General features: G+C 36.5%; 2 protein-coding genes and 1 pseudogene across 2 annotated transcripts; 1 reads left to right on the top strand and 2 right to left on the bottom strand.

Annotated features, from left to right (window-relative positions):
• Positions 1-5,370: 5,370 nt before the first annotated feature.
• On the top strand, positions 5,371-6,596 carry LOC131403978 (olfactory receptor 9G19-like). Its single transcript, XM_058538153.1, has one exon. The coding sequence runs from the start codon at positions 5,580-5,582 to the stop codon at positions 6,513-6,515; it is 936 nt and encodes a 311-aa protein (XP_058394136.1). The 5' UTR covers positions 5,371-5,579; the 3' UTR covers positions 6,516-6,596.
• A 1,409-nt stretch (positions 6,597-8,005) lies between these two features.
• Positions 8,006-8,944, bottom strand: LOC131403977 (olfactory receptor 9G4-like). Its single transcript, XM_058538152.1, has one exon. The coding sequence runs from the start codon at positions 8,942-8,944 to the stop codon at positions 8,006-8,008; it is 939 nt and encodes a 312-aa protein (XP_058394135.1).
• Positions 8,945-14,120: 5,176 nt separating this feature from the next.
• LOC131403950 (olfactory receptor 9G19-like) lies at positions 14,121-15,053 on the bottom strand (annotated as a pseudogene).
• Positions 15,054-16,392: the final 1,339 nt, after the last annotated feature.

The following is a 16,392-nucleotide window of genomic DNA, read 5'->3' as shown; positions in this document are numbered from 1 at the left end:
ATTCAGATGTTACAGATAGATGGAAAATTTTACTTGTTCCTCACAACCAGTCCAAAGGTCATTTACATCTTAAGATACAATAAGTGCTAAAAAAAAGGGCCTTTTGAAATATCTTCACCATCTTCCTATTGTAGTTTCTGAAACTGCTGAGAGTTCACAAGGAGAAGTAGCATTTCTCATTATTACAGACAAAAAAAATTAACATTACATAAAAGGACAAGGGAGAAAAAGAAACTAAATACACAAACAAAGAAGCAATCATCAGGAACCACTTACAAAAGAAACATGATTGTCAATATCTCAAGGGCAACTGAGGCAACCGAATTAAGTAGCAAAGATTACTAAAGATTACTAGTCTGAAGGCTAAAAGATATCAAGAAAAGTTTTAATTTATTTCAGTTTGATGTTCTTTAAGAAAGCACAAAGGCATATAATATTTTTGAGGAGAATTCCAGACAAGAGATGCTTATCTCTAGACACAAAAAGTTATATTTTAATAATTTTGATGGAAAATGCATTGTTTAGTTTATACAAAAACACAACTTTTGTTGTGGAGAATAATATGTTAGTTTCTTAGCAAACAAAGCTAGATTACCATAGTCATCCTGTTCTGATTACCAGCTACAGAACTCAATTCTTCAACCAGTCTCTACCCAAGGAATTGTGTGCCCTATCTTGTTTTTGTGTTGGCATTAGGATTCCAAGTAGATCTGTTTATAGCTCATCTTTTTAATTGTATAACATTAAGCAACACATCTTTACTTTTGTTAACTCTTTGAGTCTTCCCCACATTGTAATGCAGGCAGGACTCCTGGAATAAAGAATAAGAGTAAGAATACAACTGATATTTATATCAACATTTCAAAGATGTGATTACAAGCAACCTGTTTTACAAGACTTGGGCTACTTAAATGAAAGCAGGTTCCTGGGCCCCACACACAGACTGCTAAATCCTTGTGTGTGCTGAATTCCAGAACCACTGGTTACTGGAGTGTGTATGATGTGCCAGGCACTGTGCTTAGTCCTTATTTGAATTTTCTGCTTTACAACAACCCTAAGGAGATAGAAGTTATCCCCGTCTTACACATGAAGAAATTGAGGCTTTACAATGTTGACTAATGATGGAGAATTTGAATCCCTGTTAACTGCCTGAAAGTCAAATGCTTTTTGTATGATGCCCAGGATCTCTCTGGTTTGAGCAGTCAGCTCTGATTTCTAAGACATGCTTCCTATCCATCATATATCCATCATATACAATGACAGAAAATCTGTTGCTGACATAAAAAACACCTTCTTCAAAGACCCACTCTATTTGGGCAAACAAGTATTGGGTAAAGTTATTTCACAGGCAGATTTGTTTCTTCCTATTCCTGTCTGCAGGAATGGTCGAGGGATTACTGGTGACAGGAAATGCATGTGAGATATCAGACAGTTCTGCTGACGTTTTAAGAGTAAATGACATCATTAGATACCTCCCAGAAAATTGATTCTATTGACTTGGTTCTCTTGCAATCCAAGGCTAACCATTCATTCATTCACTCATTTATTCATTAAATATTTATTGTATGTGTATTATATGCTAGGTACTATTCTAAGCACTGGGCATATAAAAATAATGAAATAGACAAAAAATCCTGCAGTCATGGAGTTTACATTCTAGTGGCCTTCTATCTCTGCTTGACCTCACTCACCCAGTAGACTCATGAAGATCTAGACAGAGTGCTATATAACCACAGGTAATTTTCCCACTCAACGATACTCTCCACTAATTTTCTATCCCTTCATATAATCCCTAGAAGAATCCTATAAAGAGTCACTAAGTAAAAGACAAAGCTGTGGAGTAGAGTTTCTTAATAGAGTCATAACATCCTTTAAAAAACATTTTTGAAATGTGTGGTGGATTTTCGACTGTCACAAAGATCAGGGACACTCCTGGCCATTTAGTATGTAGCAGACAAGGATGAAAATCGTTTGCAACCATGAGCAAGTCCCATCCAAAGAAAAACGTCCCACCCTCTACATCCAATGTCTTGATAGACAATGGTGCATTGAAAAAAATCATAATTATGTGAGTTTGAAATTTACTCCACTTTATGAAAAAACACAAAGTATATTTTACACGTTTTTGCTATACATCAACTTGCCTAGGAACTAAAAATTGAGCAAAGGTTGTGATTTGTTTTGTTTGGAACTTTATCAAGAATTATTCACCTTGTCAAAAAATCTTATGACGGAGTGTAAGTGTCACTCTGGGTATTTGAGTCACCAATAGATTCGTGATGATTCTACATAGATATGTATTCATTACACTGTGTTCCAGCATTGACATATTGAAAATCACATTATTTTATAATAGATCCTATAATTATTACTATATAATAATTGTATTATCAACTACTTTTCTTTTTTTATCACGTTTACATTAGACTTAGAATATTTTATTTACCTATGCATACGTATGTTTGTAGGTACATTATATTAACAACAAATTTCATCTTAGGACTATGAAGGAAGCATTAAAAGTGTTTGTTATGAAGTGGAAATTTTTGAATGTGATAAAATTGAGTACTATTACTACAAATGATATCAAATTGGGCTAAGTGTCTTTTTAAGAAGTGTACATGGCTAGTTATAAAAACTGGAAAAAATGCTTTTTCAGGTTTTTAGACCCCAAAAGACCTACAATGACATTCCATTTTATTTCTACTTAGCATAATCAGATGGACTAATTTTTTTGGTCTTCATTCTGAAATTTCACCCTGATTCTCAATTTGCTTTTCTCCCTGAGATTTATGACAAATGTGCCAAAAGCCCCTGCACAGTAGCTGAGAGGAAAACTTTCTCTGTGACTATGGAATAAAACTATGTAGGAGAGAGAATATTTTACCTTAGAGTTTTCTACTGGGCCTGAAAAGTAAATTTACATAAAACAGATTAATAGGAGTAAAGCATACAAACTGATTTAGCATAAGTATTACGTGACCTGGGAGCCCTCATAAGGAAACAGAGCCTCAAAGATGTGGCAAAACATAAATGTTTCTATAATAGGTTGAAGAAAGAGAAGCAATAGTGGAAAAGTAACTAAAATATATGGAGAGGCTAAAGGAAGATGAGAATTATTTTAAAGAGAAGAGCAAAGTTGAAGGACTCACGCTTCCCAATTGTAAAACATACTACAAAGCTATAGTAATTGAAACAATTATGACATTGGCCTATGGATAGACATAAAGACCAATGGAATAGAATGGAGAGTCCAGAAATAAACCCTTACATTTATGGATTTGGTAGGTAGGGATAATGCCTCCCCGAAATGTCTATGTTCTAATCCCTGGAAACTGTGATTACGTTAGGTTACATGGAAAGTGGATGTTATGGTTGCTATTCAGCTGACTTTAAAATAGATTATCCCGGATTATCTCTTGCACCCAATGTAATCACAAGAATCCTTAAAATTTAAAATAGAGGCAGAAGAGTTCAGAGTCAGAGGGAGACATGATTATGGAAGAATTTTCATAGAGATACAATGGTGCTGACTTTGAGGATGAAAAAGAGGGACCATGAACCAAGGAATGTGGGCAACCTCTGGAAGCAAGGAAATATATTCTTCTTTACAGCCCTGAGAAAGGAAAATAGCGGGGCCAACACCATAATTTCAGCCCAGGAGGACCCATGTTGGACTTCTAATCTACAGAACTGTAAGACAATATATTTGTGTTGTTTTAAGCCACTAAGCACGAGGTAATTTGTAACAGGGGCAACAGGAAACTAAAACAATGCTCAACTAGTTTTTGTCAAGGATGCCAAGATAATTGAATGGGGAAAGAATAGCCTTTTCAACAAGTGGTGTTGGGACAACTGGATATTCATATACAAAAGAATAAAGCTGGACCCCTACCTCACACCATATACAAAAATTAACTGAAAATGGATCATAGACCTAACTGTAAAAGTTAAAACTATATAAATCTTAGAAGTAAACAGAGCAAATCTTTGTGACCTTGTGTTAGGCAATGGTTTCTTAGATGAGACACAAGAGCAAGCAAGAAAAGAAAAAACAGACAAATTGGACTTTATCAAAATTAAAAGCTTTCATACATCAGTAAAGACTATGAAGAAAGGAAAAAGATCACCCAGATGATGGGAGAAAATATTTCAAGTGATATCTAATAAAGGCTTGTATATATAATATATAAGAATCCTCACAATTCAACAATAAGAAGACAGAAAACCTAATTAAAATGTGATTCAAAAATTTGACTAGATATTTCTCTAATGAAGATAAACAAATAGCCAATAAGTACATGAAAAGATGCTCAACATCATTAGTCATTAGGAAAATGTAAATCAAAACCACAATATTATGCCTCTTCATACCCAATAGGATTGTTACAATCAAGAAGACAGAAAATAACTTGTTTTGGTGAGGATAAGGAAAAATTTGAACCCTCGTACCTTGCTGTTGGAATTGAAAAATGTTACAGCTAATTTGGAAGACAGTTTGGCTGTTCCTCAAGATGTTAAATATAGATTCAATATGTGACTCAGCAATTCTATCTTACATATCTACACATGTAAATGAAAACGTGTCCATACGGAACTTATACAAGAATGTTCATAGCAGCTGCCAAGAAGTAGAAGCAGCAATGTGTCCATCAATTGGTGAGTAGGTAACCCACTATGGTACAACCATTTAAAAGAATATTACTCACAATAAAAGGAATAAAGTAATGATATATGCTAAAACATAGATGAAAAAGAAAAAAAAAGGAATCATTTTAACAAAGTCTGTGCAGAATTCTTTTGGTCTCAACTTCTGTCCTTGATAATAAGGATGTTTCTTATTGCTGCTGGTAAAAGTAAGACAGCTCTCACACGAGAGTTTCATCTCCTGTTTTCAGAAGGAAAGGGGGAGATCAGAGTGTCCCTTTTGTATCTGCAGATATTTTAAATGCCATTAGCTCAAAATAATACTTATGCCAAAGCAGCATATTTTGGAGTGATGTATTCTATCACCTTTCAGATGTCACCACCTTCCAAACCATAAGAACTTTCTCAATTATCATGGGTTTGAATATCTCGTCCATTTCTGGATGAGAAATTAGAAAGGGGGTTCTTTCTTAGTGTCAAAATTTAATTACCTCTTCTCTCAGTTTGCACCCATCATCCAGTATTATTTTCTTAATATCATCTAAAATTAAGTGAAAGTATTTCTATACTTATTTATTTATTGTATGTTTCTTCCTTCTAAATAAAAGCTACACAGAATAAGTGTCAGCCATATCACCCTCACTGCTGTATCCCAATGCCTAGATAACACCTAGAAGCAAAGAAATATATTCTGAAAAAATGAATAAACCACCAACAGCACTAAGGCTTTATTATTATTAAAATAATTTTACTGAAAGGAATCTATTGAGGCTCAGAAAACTCCTATTACCTGTCCAAGTCAGGCAAGATTCCTACTCAGATCTCACTTACTCTAAAATCTATAGACTGGAACAGAGAAAGCCCTCCTTTGGTATTGGTTGGGGGAATTAAACTCTTCACTCTTCCATTTGTAGGTGAGATCTCTTTAAGCCATGGAGAGGAGCAATCACACAGTGACAGAGTTCGTCCTGTTAGGCTTCACAACAGACTCCGTGATGCAGCTGGTCCTGTTTACGGTGTTCCTTTGTGTGTACTCCGTGACTGTGGTAGGAAATACCACCCTCGTAGTGTTGATCTGTAATGACTCCTGGCTGCACACGCCCGTGTATTTTTTCATTTGGAATCTGTCTTTTCTGGATCTCTGGTATTCCTCTGTCTACACCCCAAAGATCTTGGTGACCTGCATCTCTGAAGACAAAAGCATCTCTTTTGCTGGCTGTGCATCTCAGTTCTTCTTCTCTGCTGGGCTGGCATACAGTGAGTGCTACCTGTTGGCTGTCATGGCTTATGATCGCTATGTGGCCATTTCCAAACCCCTGCTTTATATTCAGGCCATGTCAAGGAAATTGTGCATCTGTTTAGTTGTATATTCCTATACTGCAGGTTTTGTCAATGCAATAATACTCACCAGCAACACATTCACAATGGATTTTTGTGGTGACAATATCATTGATGACTTTTTCTGTGATGTCCCGCCCCTAGTGAAGTTGGCATGTGATGTGAAAGACAGCTACCAGGCCATGCTGTACTTCCTCCTGGCCTCCAACGTCATTACGCCCGCTGTGCTCATACTGGCCTCCTACCTCTTCATCATCGCCGCCATCTTGAGGATCCGCTCCACCCAGGGCCGCCTCAAAGCCTTCTCCACATGCTCCTCCCGTCTGATCTCTGTCACTTTGTACTGTGGCTCCATTCTCTACATCTACTCTCGCCCAAGTTCCAGCTATTCCCTTGAGAGGGACAAAATGGTTTCCACATTTTATATTGTGCTGTTCCCCATGTTGAACCCCATGATCTACAGTTTGAGAAACGAAGATGTGAAAGGGGCTCTGAAAAAATTTTTCAGCTTGACACAATCAGGAGTCTAAATTGACATAAATTTCTTAAATGAGTGCTAAGTGCAAAATTAAGTTCTTCAGGGTAAGCTTGGAGAAGTGAATTAAAAAATAAATAAACAAACATTTTTTCTATTCAAAGAAATCCAGTGAAAAAGACTTATTTCTTTGTGTTTGTTTTTCTTTTGTGATCAAACTAAAATTTATACTATAGAATATGGATTCAATTTAATATTAGTATAGTTTTTGAAAAACAGCATTAGGGATTAATGCAAAATAGAAGAATATATGTTACTTTGGGATCAAAGGATTACATTTTATTTCACTATTTACCCTGAGATTGACCCTTGTTTTTTCTCCCTATAGTAGGCATTGTGGGAATGTGAAGAAAATGTTATATGGATACTTGATTTGTGGAATATATCCCAAATCCTTATTGTCCAGTACACACAGAACTTCCGTGGTAATGGAAGAATAAGGAATGTTAAGAATTTTGTGATTAAAAAAGAGAGGGCAGTGATGTGTTAGATAATACACGTAGATGAAAAGAAAGATCACAAAAGTCAGAGCTAATATAAATGGTGAGGTGGCTATGGCTAGTTGTTCTAAAATTTTAATTTAAATGCAGTTTATAAATGTGCTCATTACAACAATAACTATAATCTTTCAATAACAAATTCTAACTTTTTATGCTCAAGCTACTCATTTGTCAAATGTGACTAATAATCCTTAATCTGCAATTTTATTGTAAAGAGTATGGAGAAAAAGTCAACTAAACCTGCCACATACTGAATATTGAGCTGTAAGTTTCTTAAAATTGAAAAATTCTAGTGGGGAAAAAAAACAAGCATTGAATCTAGAATACAGTAGATTTTGTTTGTTGGTTTGTTGTTTCAGTGTGTTCCCCTGGATGTCGTTATTTTCCTCGATAGGGAGTATATAGTGGTATGGAATGAGGGAGAGTATGACAGACTACTCATTCTCTGTGGAAGAGATCACTCTTTTATGGAGTTATACAACCCTAAATACACTTCTTTCCCCACGGATTCAGAAAGGTGTTTTGGGTGTTTTCTTTTTTATTTTCTTGTAATAGAAACAACTCAAAAATTTGCCTAATATTCAATTGATGTAGAAGACACAATGTTTACAGAGATGTATTCTATATGCTCAATTAGAACTTTATGAAAATATTTGGAGGGAACTACTTATTAAAAATAAATGCTTGTAAATTTCCAACAGTTACACCATTCCAAATCTTATTCTCAACAAATAAAGTTTTCTCACTAAGCTTCAAATTCAAACTATGTGCATGAAAACCATCCAACCATCAAATAACTCAATATTAGAAGTTAATATTATTAATCACAATAAAATGATAATAAAGAGTTAAAAATGGTTTGATCAGTGTGTCATTGTTTTACATACAACTCATTGAATATACTTGAAATATTACAGTGTTACAAATTGTCTATAAGCCAATAATTTGGAAAATACGATAAGGGTATTCTGCAAAAAGATAACCTTCACCTCTGTGGCCTTATGCTCTGAACTGCTTTCCGGAAGGCTGCTTTGACGTCTTTGTTTCTCAGGCTGTAGATGAGAGGATTAAGCAATGGGTTGAACAGGGTGTAGAAGAGAGAAGCCACTTTGTGTCTCCCCACAGAGTAGGTGGAACTTGGCCTTGAATACATGAAGAGTAAGGATCCATAGAAGAACATGACAGAGATAAGGTGAGACGCACAGGTGGAGAAGACCTTGTGCCTTCCTGAGGCTGAGCGGATCCTCGAGATAGACAGAAGGATGTTGAAATAAGAAATCAGGATGGCAAGAATGTTGGAGAGGACCGTGAAGCCCACCAGACCCCGGAGGATTTTTTCATAGACCTGGATGTCTGTACAAGACATTTTTACCAATGGTGTTACGTCACAGAAATAGTGGTCAATGATATTTTTACCACAGAAACTCAGGCGGAAAGTGTTAGCAATATGAGCGATGGAATTCAAGAACCCTCTGATGTAGGAGCCAGCAACGAGTCCAGTACAGAGAGAACTGGACATTGTACTTGAATAAAGTAATGGCTTACAGATGGCCACTAGGCGGTCACAGGCCATGGCTGCCAGGAGATAGCACTCAGTGTAGGCGGCAAGGCAAGAAAAGAACAGCTGTGCTCCACATCCAGCCAAGGAAATAGGTTTATTTTCTGAGACACATATGGCCAGAATTTTGGGAATATACACAGAAGGATACCAGAAATCCAGAAAAGACAGATTACTAATGAAACAGTACATAGGTGTGTGCAGGCGGGAATCAATACATATTAAGATGACCATGGTCATGTTCCCTGACATGGCAATCAAGTAGAGCATCAGAAATATTCCAAATAGAATCAGCTGCCACCTGGGGTCTGCGGATAAGCCCACCGAGATGAATTCAGTCAGGACAGTGCGATTTCCAACTTCCATGTCCAGACAGAAGAAAGCCCAATAAAGATTACAAGAAAAAAAAATTCAGTGATTTTACTGCTGAAAGAAAGAAGCAAAGGTATCAATTAAGTCAGTAATTACTAGAGGCTTATATGGACTTTTATCCCTTACTCTCTAGAATGCTATAATTCCAGTCTGATACTTAGGAACAACTGGAATTGGAGTAGGATCTGATTCTGAAATTATGGCTCTCACTTAGTAATTGTTTAATGCTAGGCCAGTCCCTAATTCTCACCAAAAAGATGAACAAAATGATGACCCCTGACAGGTTGTCTGATTGGATAAAGAAGATATGCATCAAAACACCCGGCCTCATGCTTGGTACATAGTGAGCACTCAAAAAATTTTAGTATACTTCATATATTATTAAGACTTATGTGTCAAGCATCATCCCTATAATTATACAAAAACCAATATACTGTCCTATTCCTTCGGCTCTTAGTACAAATAGAATAAGTAAATGAATAAATAAATAGATATGTTACTCACTATGTGCCAGTTAGTATTCTGAGTCCTAATCTTAACACACTTAATCCTTACCACAACTTTACAAGGTAGGTATTTATGTTGCTCATGTAATTTAAGAAACATTTCCAAGGTCACAGAATTATTCAATAGCAGAACTGGTTTTTGAACACAGAATTTCTTTTATCAAGGGTATATGCTTTCAATTGTTAAGCTTTTATGTCTTTTATAGATGAATTATTTTTTCCCCTGTTTTCCTGGCTAAGGCAACCTTGTAATTCTATGACAACTTGAATATCTTCACCTATTAAAAAGACCTTTAAAAAATCACTTTTTTAAAAGAATGCATTCTTTTCCACTTTCCGCTACTAGATGTAAGATTTATATACATAAGTGAGAAATTTTTTTTTAATATAGTGGATTCTGAACATTGGAAAGAAACCAATTTTTGGTGTCAAAGATTCATTGAGAAACCATGAATCCTTCAAAGTTCCTACCTTGAAGCTCCAAAGCTAGCAGAGAGAAGCTACAAGGAGGTATCGAATTTAAAACATTACATAATTAGGGCTGATGCCCCAATAGCTTTAGAGCTGATATCCCTCTAACTATAAAGTTGGTGAAAGAAAGCTAAAACCAAGAGAGAATTGTAATTTATTCTGATGTTTAAAACATTTACGTATGGACTAAGCCAGGGTCAGTGTTGTAACTAGAACGCAAACTCAAGTCTTCTCCCTGGAGTTCTGGTGCTTCTGCTTGCTAGGAAGAGAGGTATGGTGTCCAAATCTCTCAACCGTAGCTGATGATGTTATGATAGGTCATAACTGCATTGATGATGCTGTGGTAACAGCAGCTCGAAGCCCCGAAGACCGTTCGTTTCTTTATTACTGCATAATAGATCTTTTCTTATTTGCACACAAAGCACAGATGCTTCAGCCCTACACCCAACGTTCCATAAGCTAGTTCTAACTTACCTTTATAAACCTCTCTCACCACTTCTCTTCATCAATTTAGGACGGCAACCAAACTAAATTCCTCTATGATTCATGTCCCCAGAATAATCTCACACATCCTGGGAGCTTCACAGTTATATTTCTATGCTATTATTCATGTGTATGCTATATTTTTTTTTCAGAATTTACTCAAGCTTGAGTATAAATACTTGACGGGAATGTATGTTTGTTATATTGGTAATGTAAAAGTGGTGGGCGATAGCCACCATCTCAGTAGTTACTTTCAACTTTCCCTGCTATGATATCATGTGTCTATATAAGGCAACATAACTGGGCGTTATTGAGCACATTTTTAATATAATATAATTTGGGGAAAAATGGAAATTTCTGGCCAGATCTAATTGTTACTCTTCTACTATTACCCTCTAAAGACTCAAATAACTCATAAAATACATATTCTGCTCTAAATTCAGAGTCTTCCCAGAAGAAGAGGTATTTAAATGAGACCTGAAAAATGAGCTAAAATGAAAAATGACCCTAAAATACTCCCAATTTTTTCTAAGTTAAAGTCAAATTCCATACAATGGCTTAAAGGTCTTCCAAGAGCCTACCCTCCATTACCTACAGGTCCATTTCTCCTAAGACTCACCCCCGCCTTCATTCTGCTCCAGGTTTGCTAACTTTCTCACTGTTTCACAAAGAAACACCAGCCCTTCTCTAACACCAAAGATTTCTGAACTGTCTATTTCTCTGCTCGAAACACTATTCCTCAGATATTTGCCAGGCTGACACTCTCATCTCCTCTAAGTCCCATTCAAATATCATTTTCTGACTAAGGCTCATCCTTATCACTATTTTAAATTCCACGCCCTCTTCCCACCAGCAATCCCCATCCTTCTTATTCTGCTCAGACTCTACTCTATTTTCCCCCAGACCTACTGTCACCTTCTAACTCCTGTTTATTAAGTTTATTGTCCATTTTCCCCACCATAATGCATTAACTGTGGGGCAGAAAGATTTCTCCACTTAGTTTACTACTGTATCCCAGCATACATAATAGTTCCTCGTAACTAACTGGCACTTAATATATATTTCTAGAACAAATAAATGGGTAATCACCTTTATACCTTGAAGCTGTTTTTCACAAAGTATTATCTACTTCTAACCTAACTCAAACTATTCAGGACTTATCTGCCCTCACAGGGACTTTCTTTGCCTAGTGTACTGTATCACTAATAAGAAGGAAGAGTAAATAAAGAGAGGACACATAACCACATCTCAAATCCATCTTGAATTTGAAATAAACTACAATTAAAATGTGACTGTGAAATAAAAGACAAAATATCAGAGCCAGTTATGCTAACGCATCCCATATAGAATGGCTTCTAAAGAGGTGTGTTCCCCTGTAGAAGCTCTGTTCCCTGCTCCCTTCCCTGGAAGACTTAAAATTCTGTGGATGAAGGTGTCCCTCTAGCACCTAAAAATGAGTACCAAGAAATAAAAATATCATACATTAGTATTTTGGATATCTCAGAGTGCCACAACTACTAGAGGCAAAAAGCATGTCACCTTTTTTTGTCCTCTTGATCTCTCTACTCTGTAAGTGAATGTATGATGACCCAGCATAACCATCACACTGAATTTCAAACTCTAGATAAGAGTTACATATATTTGGTTGAAATCTTATTTAGGATAGTGTCTGTGTGTGTGTGTGTGTGTGTGTGTGTGTGTGTGATTGGCACAACAATGATCTTATGAGAGCCAGGCCAGACTCTATCCACCTTCAAATTGCAGTAGCTGAGATCATAGAGAGGTCAAACCAGCCAGCTGCCCCTGATTCCAGTTGCTTACCCTTGATCAGGAAGGACAGTCCTGGAAGTGATACACTTTTCCCTCTCTTGTCACACTTTGGCTTGCTCTTTTGGGGCCTGATATATCTATTTTCTCAACAGCCCTTTGAGATACCTTCCTCACAAGCCTAGAAATATGTACCTCAGTCTCCAAAGACCAATTAGAGTTCATTTGGAGTGTGAGGATGACATCTTTATTAGGATATGGTGAAATAAAGGGTGTTTCATTAAATGTTGACTCTCTTATTGGATCTAAGTCACAATACAATTATTAAATGTGTCTGATCATGGAAACTCTCCAAATTGTACTAAAGTTTTCTAGAATGTATCATATTGGTGATAATTTTTTCTTGCCATATGCTCTTCTCTCTCTTCTAGGCTACCCCTTCTTGTCTCATTCATCAAGAAACTCTTGTCTATCCCTGGTGTTACTGGTTGAGTTTACCCCACAACCATTCATGTGTTGAAGTCCTAAGGCCCAGTAACTCAGAATGTGGCTATATTTGGAGATAGGGCCTTAATAGAGGTGATTAAAGTTAAAATGAGTTGATTAAGGTGAGCACTAAACCGACCAGACTGGTGTCTTTGTAAAAAATAAGAAATGAAAATTTGAACACCCAAAAAGACACCAAGGATAGATGTAAACATAAAAAAGACTATTTGAGGACGTGGCAAGAGGGTGGCCATATGCAAACCAAGGAAAGCGGCCTCAGAAGAAATCAACTCTGATGGCATCTTCTTATTGGCCTTTTAGCCTCCAGAACTGTGAGAAAATAAATTTCTGTTGTTAACATGACCTAGTCTATGGTATTTTTTTGTGGGAGCCCTAGCAAACTAATGTACTTGCTTATCAACACTAGGGCTTTTTTATGTTGGTGCAATCCCGTGTTTTACAGGTAGAAAGACTATTAAATTAGGAAATGTGATGCATCATAATGAAATATTCTCCAATTTTTCATTAATACATATACAACACTGACCAACCAAAGAAATATAAATGTTCATAGACCCTTAATTGTTATCAGTCATTGCTTCACCTAGGAGATATTTTCACTTTGAATCTTTTTGTGGATGCAAAGCTTTTTGAAATTTCTTCCTTGATTTCTCTAGTTATCTGTCTATGTCTATCTATAGGTCCATTTTTGTCTATTTCATACAGCTGCTATACTTTTACCCTTAATTCCTTAATTTTTGGGGAAACACACTCTTTTATTGAAAAGCTCACAATGACTCTAGTAAAGATATTTGTTCCTTCCTCTATCTATTGCCAGGGAAATCTTTGTTATCACGGTAAGCCAAGAAATAAGAGTCAGAAAGAAAAAATAAGTTTATTTCCAATGGCATTTTACAGTAGAAATTTTACTTATGACCTCCTAACTGACTCTGTCTGCCAACAATTGGGGTGAGAACCTTTGGTGTCAGAAGTTCTGGGTCCGCACTCCTATTTTCTCACCTATGAACTACATGATTTGAAGGAAGTCATTTAATCCATCTAAATGAAGCTAAGTTTCCATCACCAATTTTATTATTCTTGTTTATAGATTACAATGTTATACATACAAGGAACTTATAAACTGTCAAGTGAAAATTAGAAGGAAAAAAAGCTGCTCTCTTTCATCCTTCTAGAATCCCAGTAATTTTATAGACTTTATTTCAAGCTAGCTGGCATAGCTGTTTTTCCAAATGCCCCAGCCTCGTTTACTTTCAAAACACATTCATGTACATTAGTGCCAACTTGAAAAAACAAATGCAGACTAGTGTTTCAACAATATCCAAACATTTTTTTGTTTTCTTATTTTACGTATTTCTGAGAGGACAGGCTGATAACAATGACAGGGAGATAATCTGTGAAATAAAATATAGCCATTGTTCACCAAATATTTTCACTTACTAAAACTTTGGTCTATTTAACATTTTCTTCAGGGCATTTTTAACATCTTTATTTCTTAAAGCCATAGATGAAGGGATTCAACATTGGAATCACCACAGTATGGAACACTGACACAACTTTATCCCTTTCTAGTGCATAGCTAGTACTTGGTAGGGAGTAAATGAAGAGAATTGAACCACAGTACAAGGTGACAGCTGTCAAGTGAGAGCAGAAGTGGAGAAGGCCTTGAGGTGGCCTTGGGTGGAGTGGATCTTCAAGATGGCAGCAATAGTGAAGAGGTAGGAGGCAAGAATAAGCATGGCAGGGGTGATGACATTGGAGACAAGTATGAAATAGAGCACAGCCTGGTAGCCCTTCTTCACATCACAGGCCAAATTTACAAGGGGAGGCAGAGCACAGAAAAAATCATCAATGATGTTGTTGCCACAAAAGCTCAGGGTAAATGTCTCGCTAGTGATGATGGTTGAATTAAGAAAGCCAGCAATGTATGAGGTTGCAAAAAGACTGGAACATAACCTTGCAGACATAGCCTGGGAATAAAGCAGCGGGTCAGAGATGGCCACATAGCGATCATAAGCCATGGCAGCCAACAGGTAAGATTCACTATCAGCCAGTCCAGCTGAGAAGAAGAACTGAGCTAGGTAGCCAGCAAAGGAGATGCTTTTGTCATCAGAGATGCAGGTCATCAGGATTTTGGGCACATTAGCAGAAGAAAACCAGAGATCCAGGAATGGCAGGTTTCCAATGAAGAAATACATTGGTGTGTATAGCCGAGAATCAGCACAGATCAGAGAAATCAGGGTGATGTTCGCTGAGAGACTGAAGACATAGATGATGAGGAAGATGAAAAAGAGCACTCTCTGTAACCGCATGTCTGCTGTGAACCCCAAAAGTATGAACACTTTCACTCTGGTGACATTTTGCTCATCCATTGGTTTGGGGTTTCTCTGGTCCCTTTCTGTGAAAAGATTAATGAATATGTCATGATTTAAGATATCAGTATATCAACTTCCCCATCATTTGCCATTTAAGATGACTGAAAAACCCAACTGATGTATTGACCTTGTAAATTGTGAGACATGTTTATGCTGAACTGGTATCGTTGTTGGATAAATGGGAAATCCTTCTTTGCTGCCTTGAGAGATGGGTTACTATGTACATAATGTAGTGTGTCACCTTATATTTTTAAACTAGTTTTTCCTACTTTTTGGAGGGAGTAATTTCTGTATCTTCTCTTCCATTTGCACTTAGGGTGACTGGGAACCATGTGGAAGATATGAAGAACTGAATTTGAAAAGACGCACTGACTTCTCTTTGGGTCTTTTAATCCTTTTGTCTTTTTCCACAGAGTTACATATAGAAGCACACCTATATTATTTTAACTATCTATTGGAATATCTTTAGAAGTGCATTTTACTATAATTTCTTCAAAAGCAATAGTTATATTTTCTTCAACTTTTTACCCACAAAACCAAGAACACAGCTTTGCATAAAGTTGAAAATGTGTAACTTGAATAAAAGAATAGATTTACTTAGATAATAGGAATTTGAGATAATAGCTACCTATATGACACTCAATATAACCTATAAAGAAGTAATTATATTAATGAATGGATAATTGTGTTCATAATGTGATTGAATTTCCTACAGAACCAAGATTTTAGAAAAATAAAGGAACCAAAAAACTAAACTGTCCAAACTGAATGATTTTGGGATGGATGGTAGGCTGAATAATGGCCTCTATAGATATCTATGTTCTAATTCCTGAAACCTGAGAATGTTACTTTATATGGAAAAAGAGTTATTAAATTAAGAACCTTGAGATGGGTAAATTGCCAGGATGAGCCCTAAATGCAACCCCAAATATTCTTATATGAGGGAGGCAGAGGAAGATTTGACTACAGACACAAGAGAATAAGGCAATGGAAACTCAGAGGCAGAGACTGGAGTGATACAACTCAAGAAGACAGAGAAGGCAAGGAATAGATTCACCACTGCAGCCTCTGGTTGGAGTGTGGTCTTGCCAACACCTTGGTTTTGGTTCAGTGACATTGAGTTTGGACTTTTAACCTCTAAAACTATGAGGGAATACATTTCTGTTGTTTTAAGCAGCCACATTTTTGGTAATTTGTTAATGAAGGAAGTTATGAAACTCAACCTCTAACAATCTTCTTTTCCTTAAAGATAGGAGACTGAATTATTGCCAGCATTAAAGGAAGCACTCCCTTTGCTTATTATGTTACAACCCAGGGGGCCCCTATTACAACACAC

Source organism: Diceros bicornis, unplaced genomic scaffold (assembly GCF_020826845.1).
Source record: "Diceros bicornis minor isolate mBicDic1 unplaced genomic scaffold, mDicBic1.mat.cur scaffold_97_ctg1, whole genome shotgun sequence".
Lineage (NCBI taxonomy): Eukaryota > Metazoa > Chordata > Mammalia > Perissodactyla > Rhinocerotidae > Diceros > Diceros bicornis.
This window is presented reverse-complemented; position numbering and strand designations above follow the sequence as displayed.

Excerpts from the sequence above, each read along its gene's own strand:
- LOC131403978 (XM_058538153.1), top strand. The coding sequence starts at position 5,580 with ATGGAGAGGAGCAATCACACAGTGACAGAGTTCGTCCTGTTAGGCTTC.
- LOC131403977 (XM_058538152.1), bottom strand. The coding sequence starts at position 8,944 with ATGGAAGTTGGAAATCGCACTGTCCTGACTGAATTCATCTCGGTGGGC.